This window comes from Sinocyclocheilus anshuiensis, unplaced genomic scaffold (assembly GCF_001515605.1).
Source record: "Sinocyclocheilus anshuiensis isolate Anshui unplaced genomic scaffold, SAMN03320099.WGS_v1.1 scaffold2304, whole genome shotgun sequence".
NCBI classification, from domain to species: domain Eukaryota; kingdom Metazoa; phylum Chordata; class Actinopteri; order Cypriniformes; family Cyprinidae; genus Sinocyclocheilus; species Sinocyclocheilus anshuiensis.
The window spans coordinates 61,936-75,785 of record NW_015548175.1 but is presented as its reverse complement, the minus strand read 5'-3'; the positions used below and the strand labels follow the sequence as shown (position 1 = coordinate 75,785).

Below are 13,850 nucleotides of genomic sequence, written 5' to 3'. Positions count from 1 at the left end.
TACTCACCCTCATGTTGTTGCAAACCTATATGACAATTCCTATTCACTTGCATTGCATGAAAAAAAGAGCAGCGTAACTATTTTTCAAAATTTCCTCATCTTGTTTCATAGGAAAAGGAAATACATACGGGCTTGGGACAACATGAGGGTGAATAAACGATGACACAGTTTTCATTTTTGAGTAAACTTCACATGAACCAATTCTTCATAAATCTGACTGAATCACATAACTGCAGCACAAACTTGTTAACGCTTCACAAAACTCACATTTAGACTTTTGAAATGTGCATTTCTTCAAAATGCTGGACTTCTTATTCAAAATAGCATATATTATAAGTTATGTGCATAAGAAAACAAAATCATTCTATTCTGAGAGACCTTCATTAAAAAACATCCCAGACATGATGGACTCCTGACAAGGGTCTTTGAGCATCATAAAAAGAGTGTATTCTAAAACAGACACTGATTAAAGTGCTCCAGATATCATAATAATTAGTATTAAAATTGTATGTTAGTTTCAATGACCTAAAATGCAGCATTGTCATAATGAGTGAAATGAATCATGGCCATGATAATAAAACTAAGGCAAAGGAGGGAAGCAGCACTTCAGTAGGAGTTAGCCGACCGTCTGACCAAGGCCTTGTGCGGCTGTGTGTTCAGGGTGGAGGTACGATTTCTTCATATTATTCACATTCTTAGTCAGTGAAGTATCTCTGTAAAAAAAAAAAAAAAAAGAGTCTGTTAGGAAAGGCTCATATGAATGGCTCATATGATTTTTATATCTGATTGGATGAGCACTTTTGTGATATTGAAATTAATTTTATTTGAGTTAAAACTATTGTCAATATTTTATTATTAAAAACGTTTTAATATAATAAAATATTTATATGTACAATACAATATATTAATATAAAAATATTTTAAAATCATATATATATATACAGTAATATATTTACATTTAATTCATCCATGTTTATGTTTATGTTCTCATAAAAATAAATTATATTGAAGGAATAATATATACTTGGAGGAAGAATAGCCTATTCGCATTATTATTATATTATTAAAACATTTGATTAATTAAACATTGGTATTTTCAATCGTACTAGAATTTCTGTTTTTATAACAAAAAAAAAAGTTAATATTGTCAATAAATTTTATATGTATAATAATATAATTTATATTAAATATAAATATTATATTAATATCTACATTGTATTTTAAAATATTACAAAACATGAACAAATAATTAATAGATTATTTGTTAAGATGTGTAAATAGAGGTCTACACAACAAACAAAGACCAACGAATGAAGATCATATGAACTGAAAGTTTACTGACATTTGTAAGCATTTCAATTTACATTAAATAATCATATGTTAACCATTAGGTAATGTTTAGTAAGTTCATTAGTAAACATTAACAAGGACATTATCTCATATGTGCATATATATTAACTAATGATCTGTTAAGCATTATGTAATGTTTGTTAATGATTTATAAATGAAAGTTATTATAAAGTTTTACCAAAATCATATCCAGAAATGGAGAATGCCTTCATTTAAAGATACAAATTACAGTGTGTTTGCATTTTTCCAAAAAATGTATGGCAAAAAAGTTGAAAACATTCTTTCCTCAGTATTTAGGCTGAGCGTAATATTCAGAGATATTAATAACGTATGCTGCTGCATCGCTTTTCAAACTGAATGAACATCACAAGAATCTATGAATACTGACAATCATGCAGCTAGAGAATTTTACTGTTGTTTCATATCTTTTGCATAAGTACGCCAAACATTTCTCACATCTCTGACCATCTCCCATCCTTGTAAAAAAAAAAAAAAAAGAGTCTGTTAGGAAAGGCTCATATGAATGGCTCATATGATTTTTATATCTGATTGGATGAGCACTTTTGTGATATTGAAATTAATTTTATTTGAGTTAAAACTATTGTCAATATTTTATTATTAAAAACGTTTTAATATAATAAAATATTTATATGTACAATACAATATATTAATATAAAAATATTTTTAAATCATATATATATATACAGTAATATATTTACATTTAATTCATCCATGTTTATGTTTATGTTCTCATAAAAATAAATTATATTGAAGGAATAATATATACTTGGAGGAAGAATAGCCTATTCGCATTATTATTATATTATTAAAACATTTGATTAATTAAACATTGGTATTTTCAATCGTACTAGAATTTCTGTTTTTATAACAAAAAAAAAAGTTAATATTGTCAATAAATTTTATATGTATAATAATATAATTTATATTAAATATAAATATTATATTAATATCTACATTGTATTTTAAAATATTACAAAAAAAATGTCTATATACAAATATTCTATTTTTATTTAAAAAAAAAACTTCTGTATTTTGCTCAAAACAAATGAACGAAATACTCAATAATTTCACATATCTAAAATGAAAATCTGTCATGTATTTAAAATAAAATGTTTCACATGGGTATAATAATCTGTTACCTGTAAAATCACTGCAACAAAGACGGCCATCAGAGCCAGCAGCGCCATGCGACCCAGGCTGCCGAAGTCGACATGTTTGAGGATGAAAAAGCGTGCCCAGCCCAGCTTATCTGCTGTATGTGGAGGGTAACGCATATTATTCACCCCCTCCATCTTCAACTGCTTGATTAGACAGCCGCGCAAGTGGCTCAAGTTATCAAAGCCGTACTTGCCGTGATAATGGCCCATCCCACTGTTACCTGCAGGGGGAGCCGAAGAGCTGAGCTACAGTCCACATAACACAGCATGCATGACATGTATGCTTCTGCAGCTTCTCTCAGAGGTCAAAATTACTGTCCTATTTATGTAAAAGAAAACAAGTTTCATTAAAAGAACTCACCAACTCCACCAAAAGGCAAAGAGGTTACTGAGAAGTGCATCAAACAGTCATTGGCCAACACTCCACCACTGGAGGTCTCCGCAATCAAACGCTTGATCAACTATAATGAAAGGACAGTTTTGTACAATTGTCTTAAGTAAAACTTCATCTTTTTTATATTGTGAACAAATAATCAGTTTAAACCTTGTTGTCTGAAGAAAAGATGTACAAGGCAAGGGGTTTCTCTCTCTGGTTGATGAATTTGATGGCTTCATCTGCACTGCTAACTGTCAGGATGGGCAACAGAGGCCCGAAGATCTCCTCCTGCATCACCTTGGCATCCGGCTTCACATCCCTTAAAACTGTTGGACCTGTGAGGAAATGCATATGAAATAAAATTGAGAGTTATAAATGTGATTAAACAATAAATCCGTTTAATTATCTTCTGAATTGCTGCAACTGCAAATAAAATGCTTGTAGTAACTTAAAAATGCAGCTAAATTATACCAATATAGCACTCAGACTCCTCGTTTTCACCCCCCACAGCAATAGTGCTGCCCTCCAACAATGCCATCAGTCTCTTGAAGTGGCGCTGATTGATGATGCGTCCGTAATCCAGACATTTTTTGGGGTCTTCGGTATAGAATTCCTGATCATCACAAAAGGAAGTGTGTATTAGCCCATTAGACATTTTATATTTGTTACCAGACCCAGACTGTCATTCACATACGTACTTTAATATTCTTCTTGATCTCTTCAATCACTCTGTCTTGCATACTGGGGTCACACAGTATGTAGTCTGGAGCAATGCAGGTCTGACCACAGTTTGAATACTTCCCCCATGCAATACGCCTGTAATGTCACAGAGAACATGTATTCAAAATAATTTTACAGCTTCAGTGCGTACAAACGAGGGATTCATTCTGAATCGACTGACCGGCAGGCAACGGAAAGGTCACAGTTCTTGTCGATGTAGCACGGGCTCTTTCCGCCCAGTTCCAGAGTGGTAGGGGTTAAGTGTTTAGCAGCGGCCTCCATGATGATTTTAGCCACTGTGCCGTTTCCAGTGTAGAAGATGTGATCAAACCGCTGCTTGAGCAACTCTTGGGTCTCTGTCACCCCACCGGTGACAACAGGATACAACTCCTGAGATCAACATCATGAATTAAAATATTTAGTTAGGGTTACCCAAACTATTATTTCTTTTTATTTAAAGGGGTCATGAACTGAGAAATCATATTTCCCGTGATCTTTTGACATATAACAGGTCAATGTACTATATAAACATCCGGTAAGTTTCAGAACTCAAAACTTTCTTGTTATTTCAAAAACAGCTTTTATTGAAACCAAGCTCAGAAAACGACTCGTTTTGGAATTTGTCGCACTATGAGGTCAGAAGAAGAAGATCAACGCCTGCTTCTACATTATCAATCATGTCAGCGGAGATCAGGACAACTAGATGAGCCCCAGAGACAGATCCCCAGTGAAGACCTTGTCTCCTAGACGGCCACCGGGACAAGACCACAGGAACCATTTGAGTCCTCTGCACAATGTGACATTGCTGCAGCCTGGAATTGAACTGCTGGTTTCGTCTGGCCAGAGGAGAACTGGCCCCCCGATCGAGCCTGGTTTCTCCCAAGGTTTTTTCTCCATTCTGTCACTGATGGGAGTTTGGGTTCCTTGACGCTGTCGCCTCTGGCTTGCTTAGTTGGGGACACTTAATTTCCAGCGATATCGTCGACTTGATTGCACAGATACTATTTGAACTGAACTGAGCTGGATGATGACATCACTGAATTCAATGATGAACTAACTGCCTTTAACTGAAAATTTAGTTTTTACTATTGTCATTTTGCATTATTGACACACTATTTTTCTAATTAATGCTGTACAGTTGCTTTGACACAATCTGTATTGTTAAAAGCGCTATATAAATAAAGACGACTTGACTTGGCTTGATTATTGCCTCTTTAGCTCCGCCCACTGATTCACGCATGTAGTAGGAGGAGAGAAACACTAGAGAGATGCAAACACAGGATTACTCCATCAACAAAACCATAGAGATGCCTGCATTTCTCTTTCATGTCAGAAGCAGCGTGAGCTCTTGAAGTATCAGTTTACTGTAGAGAGATTTGTTGTGTCAATCCGTGCCACATCCAGTGACACCCGATTATAATGCGTTCTGTTGACTATAATCGCGGTGCTCACGTCTGGTGTAAACACGGGGTAACATTGGGAAAGAGCTCCAGATCGCCTCAGTGAAACACTGTTTGTTTGCTTGCTTTACTTTACTGTGGATTCATTTTTAAACAAGCCAGTTCGATGCAGGCTTTTCAGAGAGACTGAAAGTTAAAGATGATGCAGTGCTGAGCTTGACAATATTGGATCCAAGTGTGAGTAAACCTGTTTTTACCACTATTGCATTGTCTGTTCCAGACTGTTTGATATATACTGAGTATTTATACGTTTTTAACCCAAATGACTCATGTTGTTTTCAAAGTATGTCACAGCAGTGTACATCTATTATTTTAATATGCAAAACTGCATATTAAAATAATAGATGCAAGCCAATCATAGCAGTGGGCGTTTACTTCCGAGTCTTGAATGCGCCCCACCTATTAAAACAGACCGTTCTGCAGAGAGGCTCAAAAACAGAATAGAAAATAGCCTATTACTTTTAAATTAGGATGTTTTTTTGATGTAAAAATCTTGCTAGCATTATAAGTGGGCCTCAGAGAATATTATAAAATAATTTTTAAAAATGCAGTTCATTACCCCTTTAATTTATAAACCATATTAGGGCTTTTCACACTTGAAATTGTTAACCCTGGGTCGTTCAAAACCTCGGATAAACGGAATCCTGAGTTATCTCATCTTAGCAAGTAATCTTGGGTATTCATAAGCTGTCGTTCCACACTGTACATTCCTAAACCCCGGGTTAATTTTCTTATTTGCATATTTTTAGTGTCAGTGTCACTGACTGGACGAATGCAGCACACAACGTGTTTACATAACGGCTGTAGCATGGCGCATCCTCACATAATATATTGCTGATTGTACTGTCAATCAGCAATATATTTCGGATTTTAAAGGTAAGAATAAAACGGTCTTTCTTCACTCCAATTCATGTGTTTTCCATTAGCATTTGGCACTTTTTCACTGTTTATGCAATGTGCTGTGTTTCCGTGACTGGCCAAAGCACACAAATATATGACACAGTCTGTTGTTAAGCATCTAACAGTAACATTCTAACACCACATCGTTTCACACTGTAAAAATTTAGCTCCGCAATGTGGGGTTAAGATTGCAAAAACACTGCTAACCCTGCTCCGGAGCATAACCCAGGTTAAAAAGTGCATTCATAACCCAGGTTAAAAAGTGGAGCAAACCACACTTCTAAATTACAAGTGTGAAATGTACCTTTAACCGGGGTTAAAAACAAGGTTTAGAATGACAATAACCCAGGGTTAAGCACAGTGCGAAAAGCCTTTTTGTGTTTATTCAGAAAGTTATGAAAAAAAAAAGGAATCTTACTTTGTCCAGGTAAAGTGGTAAGAGATCCTCCATTACTTTGGAAGTGTGAGAACTGACTTCAGAGGGCTTTATTACAGCTGCATTGCCTGCCAACACAGCATTACTTGTATGACAATATTCTTATCAAGTATATTACATTAAGACAATTGTTCTACATCTTTACAGGTAAACTTACTAGTAAAACCCTAGTTCTGTAATAATAGTGTAGATGTGGAGCTCAAATAAAAAAATACTTTCAACTCTGGTGGTGAATACTTTAATTTTCTACACTTGCAAAAATATGAGCAACATATATATGAAATATACAAAACCTGATATTTTACTTAGTAAACAACTTTTAAAAATGCAGGATTTGCTAATAAAGAGTGTTTGTTTGTTTGCTTGCTTGCCTTAAGTCATTTACAAGCCTTCTGAACTTTCCCACAATTTTTTTTTTTTGCAAGTGCTAACGTTGTTGAAAGGGACTGAAGCAAAGGAACAGTTTTGTACTTTGGTCTGTTAGCACAAGGGAGTTACACATAAGTAGGACAAAGTACAGTGCAGTGTTATTTTAGTATCACTGAGATATTATAATAGTTTATATTAATATTTTTAATTAGTGTTTTTATTACTTTTTATATTTTCTGTTTTCATTGTAATTTTAGGTAATATTTTAGTAATTTTGTAGTGTTTTGTCATTTTTATTGTTTTCTTTTTAAATATGTCTATATAGCGGCGCATTTCAGTTTAAGTTAAACAAATAAAAATAAGAAATGTTGTCTTGGCAACTGGTTTAAATAAAAAATTGTCATTGTTAACATTGTATTTCAGTAACACAAAAATCCTTAAATGTGCTTTTTATTCATGTTACTAAATTTTTTTTTTTTTCACACCATAAAAACTGATGTCTCAGACAAATGTCTCATATATAATGTTTTGAAGCTGGTGGAAAATGTTCCGGAACATATACTAAGGTTCAGAAGCCTATGACTAAAATGAAAATCTGGGAATCAAAAAGTAATTCAAACCTGGAAATATACAGGTTTTTTTTTTTGACACTTTAAAAAGCTGTGGTGTAAATAATTAGGAAATATTTAAAATTCTTGACTATTTTGGTCACTGAATAAATAAGCACATTTTATTCGTTTTGAATAAGATGATGATCAGGTTTTGCAAAAATGTGTGGAGTTCATGTAGCTTGAGTGTTGCTATTATTGAAGCAAAATGGTTGTTAAACTGATAATATAAAAAACATTAAATCAGAAAAATGCCAAACCAGTGGTATCAGACTTTAAGACCATACAAGGCCTCAAGATATATTTATAGGCTACATAAAGACTTCAGGTAAGCTCTAGTCATAATATTTTGCACATTTCATATAAATTGATTCAGATGGCCTGCAACAGACCTCCATTACCTGCTGCTATAGCTCCTATGAGGGGCCCGATGGTGACTGCCCAGGGGTAATTCCAGGCCCCTATGACCAGCACTACTCCCAGAGGCTCAGGCTGGATGTAGACCTGGTCTGAGATGGTCATCATGCTCTTGCTCACAGGTCGAGGAGCAGCCCATTGTTTCAGATTTCTCACAGCCAGGTTAATCTCACTTTCCAGACCCAGAGTCTCAAACAAAGGAGTTCCACACTCACTCTGTCACCAGATATATAAAGCCCAGATTAGTTACATAAGCAAACAATATATAGAACTGAACAATACACAAGTTGATGTGTCACCAACCCTTCTGAGATCCTTTTTGAGACCCTCTGAAACTTCCGTCTGTCGTTCTCTGACAAAACGCAGCAGGTTTTTTAGCTGGGTAACACGGTACTCCAGTGATTTGCTCCGGCCGGTGAGGAAGGCCTTCCTGGCACGATCCACTGCTTTCTGCTCTCGAGACATACTGTGAAAGGGGAAGTCGTTCATTTCACTCTGGTTACACTTCTGTCACATTTAGGTAAACATCACGCAATGATCTCATATATCATAAGTGCTCTTGGCCAAGTATAAGATCTATAATGGATTGACATCTGCATTACACCAAATACACAAAATAATGTTCTTTTCAGCAGCATCATATGACCCCTTTAAAAAGTGAATGATGGAGCAAACAAATTTTTTCAAAACTGTTTCACAATATCAGAAATCATATGACAGCTCATGACTTTGCATTATGACATGGCTGTCTCTGAGCTTTAAAAATGTTTTCAACATCATGCCATAACCACATCTCTGTTTCTATTGATTTAACAATAGAATTGTTATTTATACTCAGTTTTATGAGCTTTCAGAGTGTCAACTCCGTTTTTTTTTTTTATTATGAGCAATTAAATTCAAAGTGGTTGGAAAAGTGCAATGAGCTTATTGCAGCAGGTTGTAACTTTGACACAGATTTATTTACAGAAAAAAATCATTTTTTTATTTTTAGTTTAGTGGGTAACATTTTTCTACAGTGTAATAAATGATCAAAATAATTCATTTATATAATAATAATTGTTTTTATTATTCATTTGAAAATAATCACAATATATTGTTATATTATTATTCTAGCAGTTAGCTGAAATACATTCTATAGTATACTAAATACTAGTATCTAATAATACATATAAATAATAGTTACTAATTAAGTAATTAAATGATCAAATAACTACTATTAAAATAAAAAAATAGAAGTTAGGAAAAAGGGTAGTCACGTGACAGCCTTTATTTCAGTTTGGCAGTAGTGCACAGTAGGTTAGAAGTTATGCAACGCACACATAGCGGAATATATATGAGACTATCATAGTCATTCAGTGCGTGCATGCAGAAACACGATGAAATTATATGTATTTGCCGTCCATACGGTTTATAGGGTCTCATATAACTCTCTCCCGAATACGATTATATAATAGTTAAGATTCTTAGTGTCTCATTGCCTTGCGCAGTTGCAATTACACGTTTATAACAGGCTGGAATCTCAGAAGAAGAAATGAGATGAAACGGGTTCAGCTCTTCCTTTTATTACTGTTTCACGACATCGCTGCTGTCGGAGCCTAATACTAGGAACTCGATTAATACGCTTTCGAAAATGACAACAAAAAGCCTTAGTTCCGGACATTACCTTTAGCTATTTCACAGTGCGTCCACGCCTTTCGCTGTATATTTTATTGAGGATGAAGCGTCCAGATCAGATAGTGCAGTCAAGCTGAACGATTGTAAACATTAAACACTACTGTTCCGTTAACAGTAGATACGCAAGCGGAGGGGGCGGAGTTTCGTCGGTGGGCGTGGTCACAAAGCTTCAAAGCCAGCCCGTAGGCAGTGTATTTAGGTACAATACACACGCACTGACAGAGAACTGATAGAGGAGGCTATGTTGCATTTGGGTAACACTTTCAGAATCATGCTTCTAAATCTAAATTAGAGAGAACATGTCACGTATCTTCTTTTATAGTCTAAAATGTTTTTAAAACATATAAATCACTCCATGTGATTTATTCTTGGCTCATTGCAAACGATAGGAAAGTCAAAATGTTACCCAACAGCAACACCTCAAACTTCTGTTACAAATGTTACCAATAGGGTTAAATGTGTAAAAAAATAAATGAACAATATTGTGATACTAATCAGACAGTATAGAAACTACAAAGCAGAAGATTTGATGATAATATTCAATCATTCTGCAATGGTAGCTAATCGCTGAGAGTTTTTGTTGGACTTAAAGGGATAGTTCACCCAAAAATGAAATTTCTGTCATCACTTACTCACCCTCATGTCGTTCCAAACCTGTATGAGTTGCTTTCTTATGTTGAACGGTAATCAAACAGTTGGTGGTTGCCATTGACTTCCATAGTATTTATGTTCCTACTATGGAAGTCAATGGCAACTACCAACTGTTTGATTACCAGCAATCTTCAAAATATCTTCTTTTGTGTTCAACATAAGAAAGCAACTCATACAGGTTTGGACCGACATGAGGGTGAGTAAATTATGACAGAATTGTCATTTTTGGGTGAACTATCCCTTTAAGTCATCTATGTTTTTAGTGGTCACCAGAAAGCAAACAGCATGTTAATTGGTCACTTTTCATGCCACTCTTAGCAGTGTCCAGTATGGCAAGCCGTTCAGGAAATAATACATGTGTATTGTGTGGATATGGATTGGTTCGGGTAGATTGTTTGCATATTTAAGTTCGTTACTGATTCCAAATTACATGACACAAGTTGTAGTTGGTAACGTAATCCATTACATTACACAGTTTAGGTAATATAATCAGACTATTTTTTGATTACTTTTAGATTACTTTTGACCTAACTCATTTACCACATTGATTTAAATAGGGTAATCTTTTAGCATATTGATAAAAATACAAAGAGAAAGAAAATATATTCTATTCATTGTAATTAACAACATGAACTGCATTAAACATATCATTACCACTGAACGATAGTTCAAATAAAAATTAATGTGTTCATCAATAAGCTAGATGATGCAATGTTGAAATGTTGAAAAAAACTATTGAAATGGTTCATGTAAATCCAGTGGTCAAATTCTGTGTCACGAATTCGGCCCATGGACTTCCGTTTATTCACCACCAGAGGTCACCCTTTCCATTACATTGACTCTCGCACAACACAAACTGTTGCATAGCACCCCGGACTACATATCCCATCATTCTTTGCACGATTTGCACACTGCACTGATTGCACTCATTGCACACAGCTGTTTCTAATCACCTCACTCACTATATAACACCCACTCTAACCACCTTTCTCTGCTGAGTATTGTTTAGCCCGTACCCCATTCCGAGTCTCTGTGTTTTCCTTGTTTTGCCTTGCCTTGCCTGTTTCCGCGGTTTCTGATCTTTGCCTGTTTTCCTGGATTTTTCCCTCTCGTCTCGCCCCTGTGATTCTGTCTGCCGATCGGTGACCTACGCTAGCCCTGGGACTATTCTTGTGTTTTGCCCGCCATATACCTGTTTGCCATTGTTTGACCCTGCCTGTTTACCACGTCTCTTTAATAAAGCTTGCAGATGGATCCACACGTCTCACGTCTCGTCAGCCCCGTTACATTCTGTATGGCCACTCAATTTTCTGTGTAATTATAGCCACCTGATTTTATGAATTTATGCCTATTTTTGAAAGGTAAATTCAAAAGAGGAAAAAGAGGAATTAGGGAGAATCAATCAATTATGAATAATTTATTGCTATTGTGTAAATAATATGTACTAAATAAAAAAGTAACTGTAGTAAAAAAAAAAAAAGTACTTAATTGTTAGAATCTGATTACATAAATTACCAGCCAGCACTGGCATTTTGGCAGCCTTGTTGTTACATACTAGAGTTATGTAGTCATAGAAATTCTTTAAAGAAAAATACATTTTTGAAAATCAAAAATGCAGATGTGTTAAAAATGTATGGCACATTAGACAGGAAAGAGGTATTAAGAACTTTAAGTGAATAGTCATACAGGATCAGGCAGACAAATATACAATGTGCACAAATGTAAAGATATGAAATTAGAAATAATTTGTTTTTATTTGTATTGTACATGTAGGATTTAACTTATTATTAATTTAACACATTTTCTCTTCACCAGCCATGAAAACAGTTCCTCAGCATCTGTGCATAATCTATCATAGCTCCTTCTCTTTCAGGTGGATCTCTGTGGCATCATTTTGGCTTTGTAACAAAAATTCTTCTCAGTAGCACTATACCTCTAAAGTATGAAAACTGGCCGAACGCCTTGAAATATTTCCCCAAACTGGCAGAATAAATGGTAGATGTTTCCACATCAAACAAAAAGACGGCCTCAGGTGTTTGCGGACTGTGAAGGGAGAAGAACGCAGCTGCGATGACACGTCATTAGCACCATTGTGACAGTAGGCCGAACGCCTTGAAATATTTCCCCAAACTGGCAGAATAAATGGAAGATGTTTCCACAACAAACAAAAAGACGGCCTCAGGTGTTTGCGGACTGTGAAGGGAGAAGAACGCAGCTGCGATGACACGTCATTAGCACCATTGTGACAGTGCTGTGCCCCGGGAGCGGGAAAAAACAGAGGATCCATTGGAAAGAAAATGTATGAATGCAAACACACACATTCCCACATACCAGGCATATATGCACTCATACACTGAGTAAAGAGACACACACAAAAATAACTTTTTGGTTCATTACACAGTTTTTTTAAGCTTATGGAAGCATCAGAATTCTGAAATGAATTGCTGAATACAAAAGAAGATATTTGTAAGAATGGTAGCCAAACAGTTGCCGAGTAGCCTTCCATAGTTTTTTTTTTTTTTCCATACTATGGATGTCAATTGCTACTGTAAACTGTTTGGTTACCAACATTATTCCAAATATCTTCTTTAATGTTCAGCAGAAGAAAGAAACTCATGTTTGGCAGGTTTGGAAAAACATAATGGTGAGTAAATGATGACAGGATTTTCATTGGGTAAATATCCATTTCAGAACAATGCACCCTTACTTTTAAATGTAGATATGTGTTTAGCATGTGCAGGGTGATGATGCAATATATTATAAGGGAAATAAACAGAAACATTTGCTTATTTGTATTTTGACGATTTAGTTAAATAACTGATTAATCGATGAAAGACAAAGGAGAATCCCAGTAAAAGAGATTAATCTAAGGGTAAATTTATCCTATGACTTATGTACAGGCATATTAATATTTACATATTTAACTGCACATATTTTAATTGAAGATATGTCATAATAGCAACACTATGAATGCAAATTTATTAAATGATTTCACTCAATAAATCTATAAGTTTTCATGTCTGAAATCTAATTTATTGAAAAATTTAATAATAACCCCATACAATAAAATAATAATAATACTAATAGCATCATGGCACTTAGGGCCTTCTGTCCCAGTTCTGGGGAACAACTTTTGATGTTCAACATAATACAGTTTCATAGATCACTATTTTCCAGTTAGATCAATTAACCTCAAAACGGTTTCAACTGACTAAATCTCACAAATGTTGATATTTCGGTAAAATGACAAAATGAAAAAAAAAAGTAAAAATAGCATAGCCATTCATCAAAAGTGTTGATATGAGATTTCATGCCGTCTCAAGAGAGAAAAAAAACTTAAGGTGGGGGCTCATCTTACTGCATCTTACTCTGGTTAACATCAGTTAATATTAACGTGAAAGTATTTTAAGCGTTATGCGACATGCTGCTATCAGCATTCTTCAGATGATCTCTTGTTATCACAGAGACTTTACCCATTCAGAACAACTCTCTAATAAAAGTGAGTTCGCTTTTAGAGGATATCACTTGCTTGTGTTCTAGATTTAACTTGAAACTTGGCATTGTGAAGTGCGAACTGTAAATATTGTTGGTTCTTATAAGAAATTGCTTGCTATGTTACAATGTTGCTAACTAAGTCACTTTGAATATAGCGTGCTAACTGAATAAATATGAATGCAATGCAAATGAGAAAAGTGCAGACATATTCAGAAA

General features: G+C 34.9%; 1 protein-coding gene across 1 annotated transcript; it reads right to left on the bottom strand.

The window, feature by feature from the left end:
• On the bottom strand, positions 1-9,868 carry LOC107704805 (fatty aldehyde dehydrogenase-like). Its single transcript, XM_016507833.1, has 11 exons — positions 9,478-9,868; positions 8,118-8,280; positions 7,799-8,030; positions 6,403-6,488; positions 3,806-4,014; positions 3,603-3,720; positions 3,376-3,517; positions 3,073-3,239; positions 2,890-2,989; positions 2,511-2,749; positions 1-713 (listed from the first exon to the last, which is right to left on the bottom strand). The coding sequence occupies exons 2-11, from the start codon at positions 8,277-8,279 to the stop codon at positions 696-698; spliced, it is 1,473 nt and encodes a 490-aa protein (XP_016363319.1). The 5' UTR covers position 8,280; positions 9,478-9,868; the 3' UTR covers positions 1-695.
• Between the last annotated feature and the right edge of the window lie 3,982 nt (positions 9,869-13,850).

Excerpts from the sequence above, each read along its gene's own strand:
- LOC107704805 (XM_016507833.1), bottom strand. The coding sequence starts at position 8,279 with ATGTCTCGAGAGCAGAAAGCAGTGGATCGTGCCAGGAAGGCCTTCCTC. Across the intron at positions 2,990-3,072 it reads TCTTTTCTTCAGACAACAAG|TTGATCAAGCGTTTGATTGC; the intron begins GTTTAAACTGAT and ends CTTTCATTATAG. Across the intron at positions 2,750-2,889 it reads TTTGCCTTTTGGTGGAGTTG|GTAACAGTGGGATGGGCCAT; the intron begins GTGAGTTCTTTT and ends CTCCCCCTGCAG.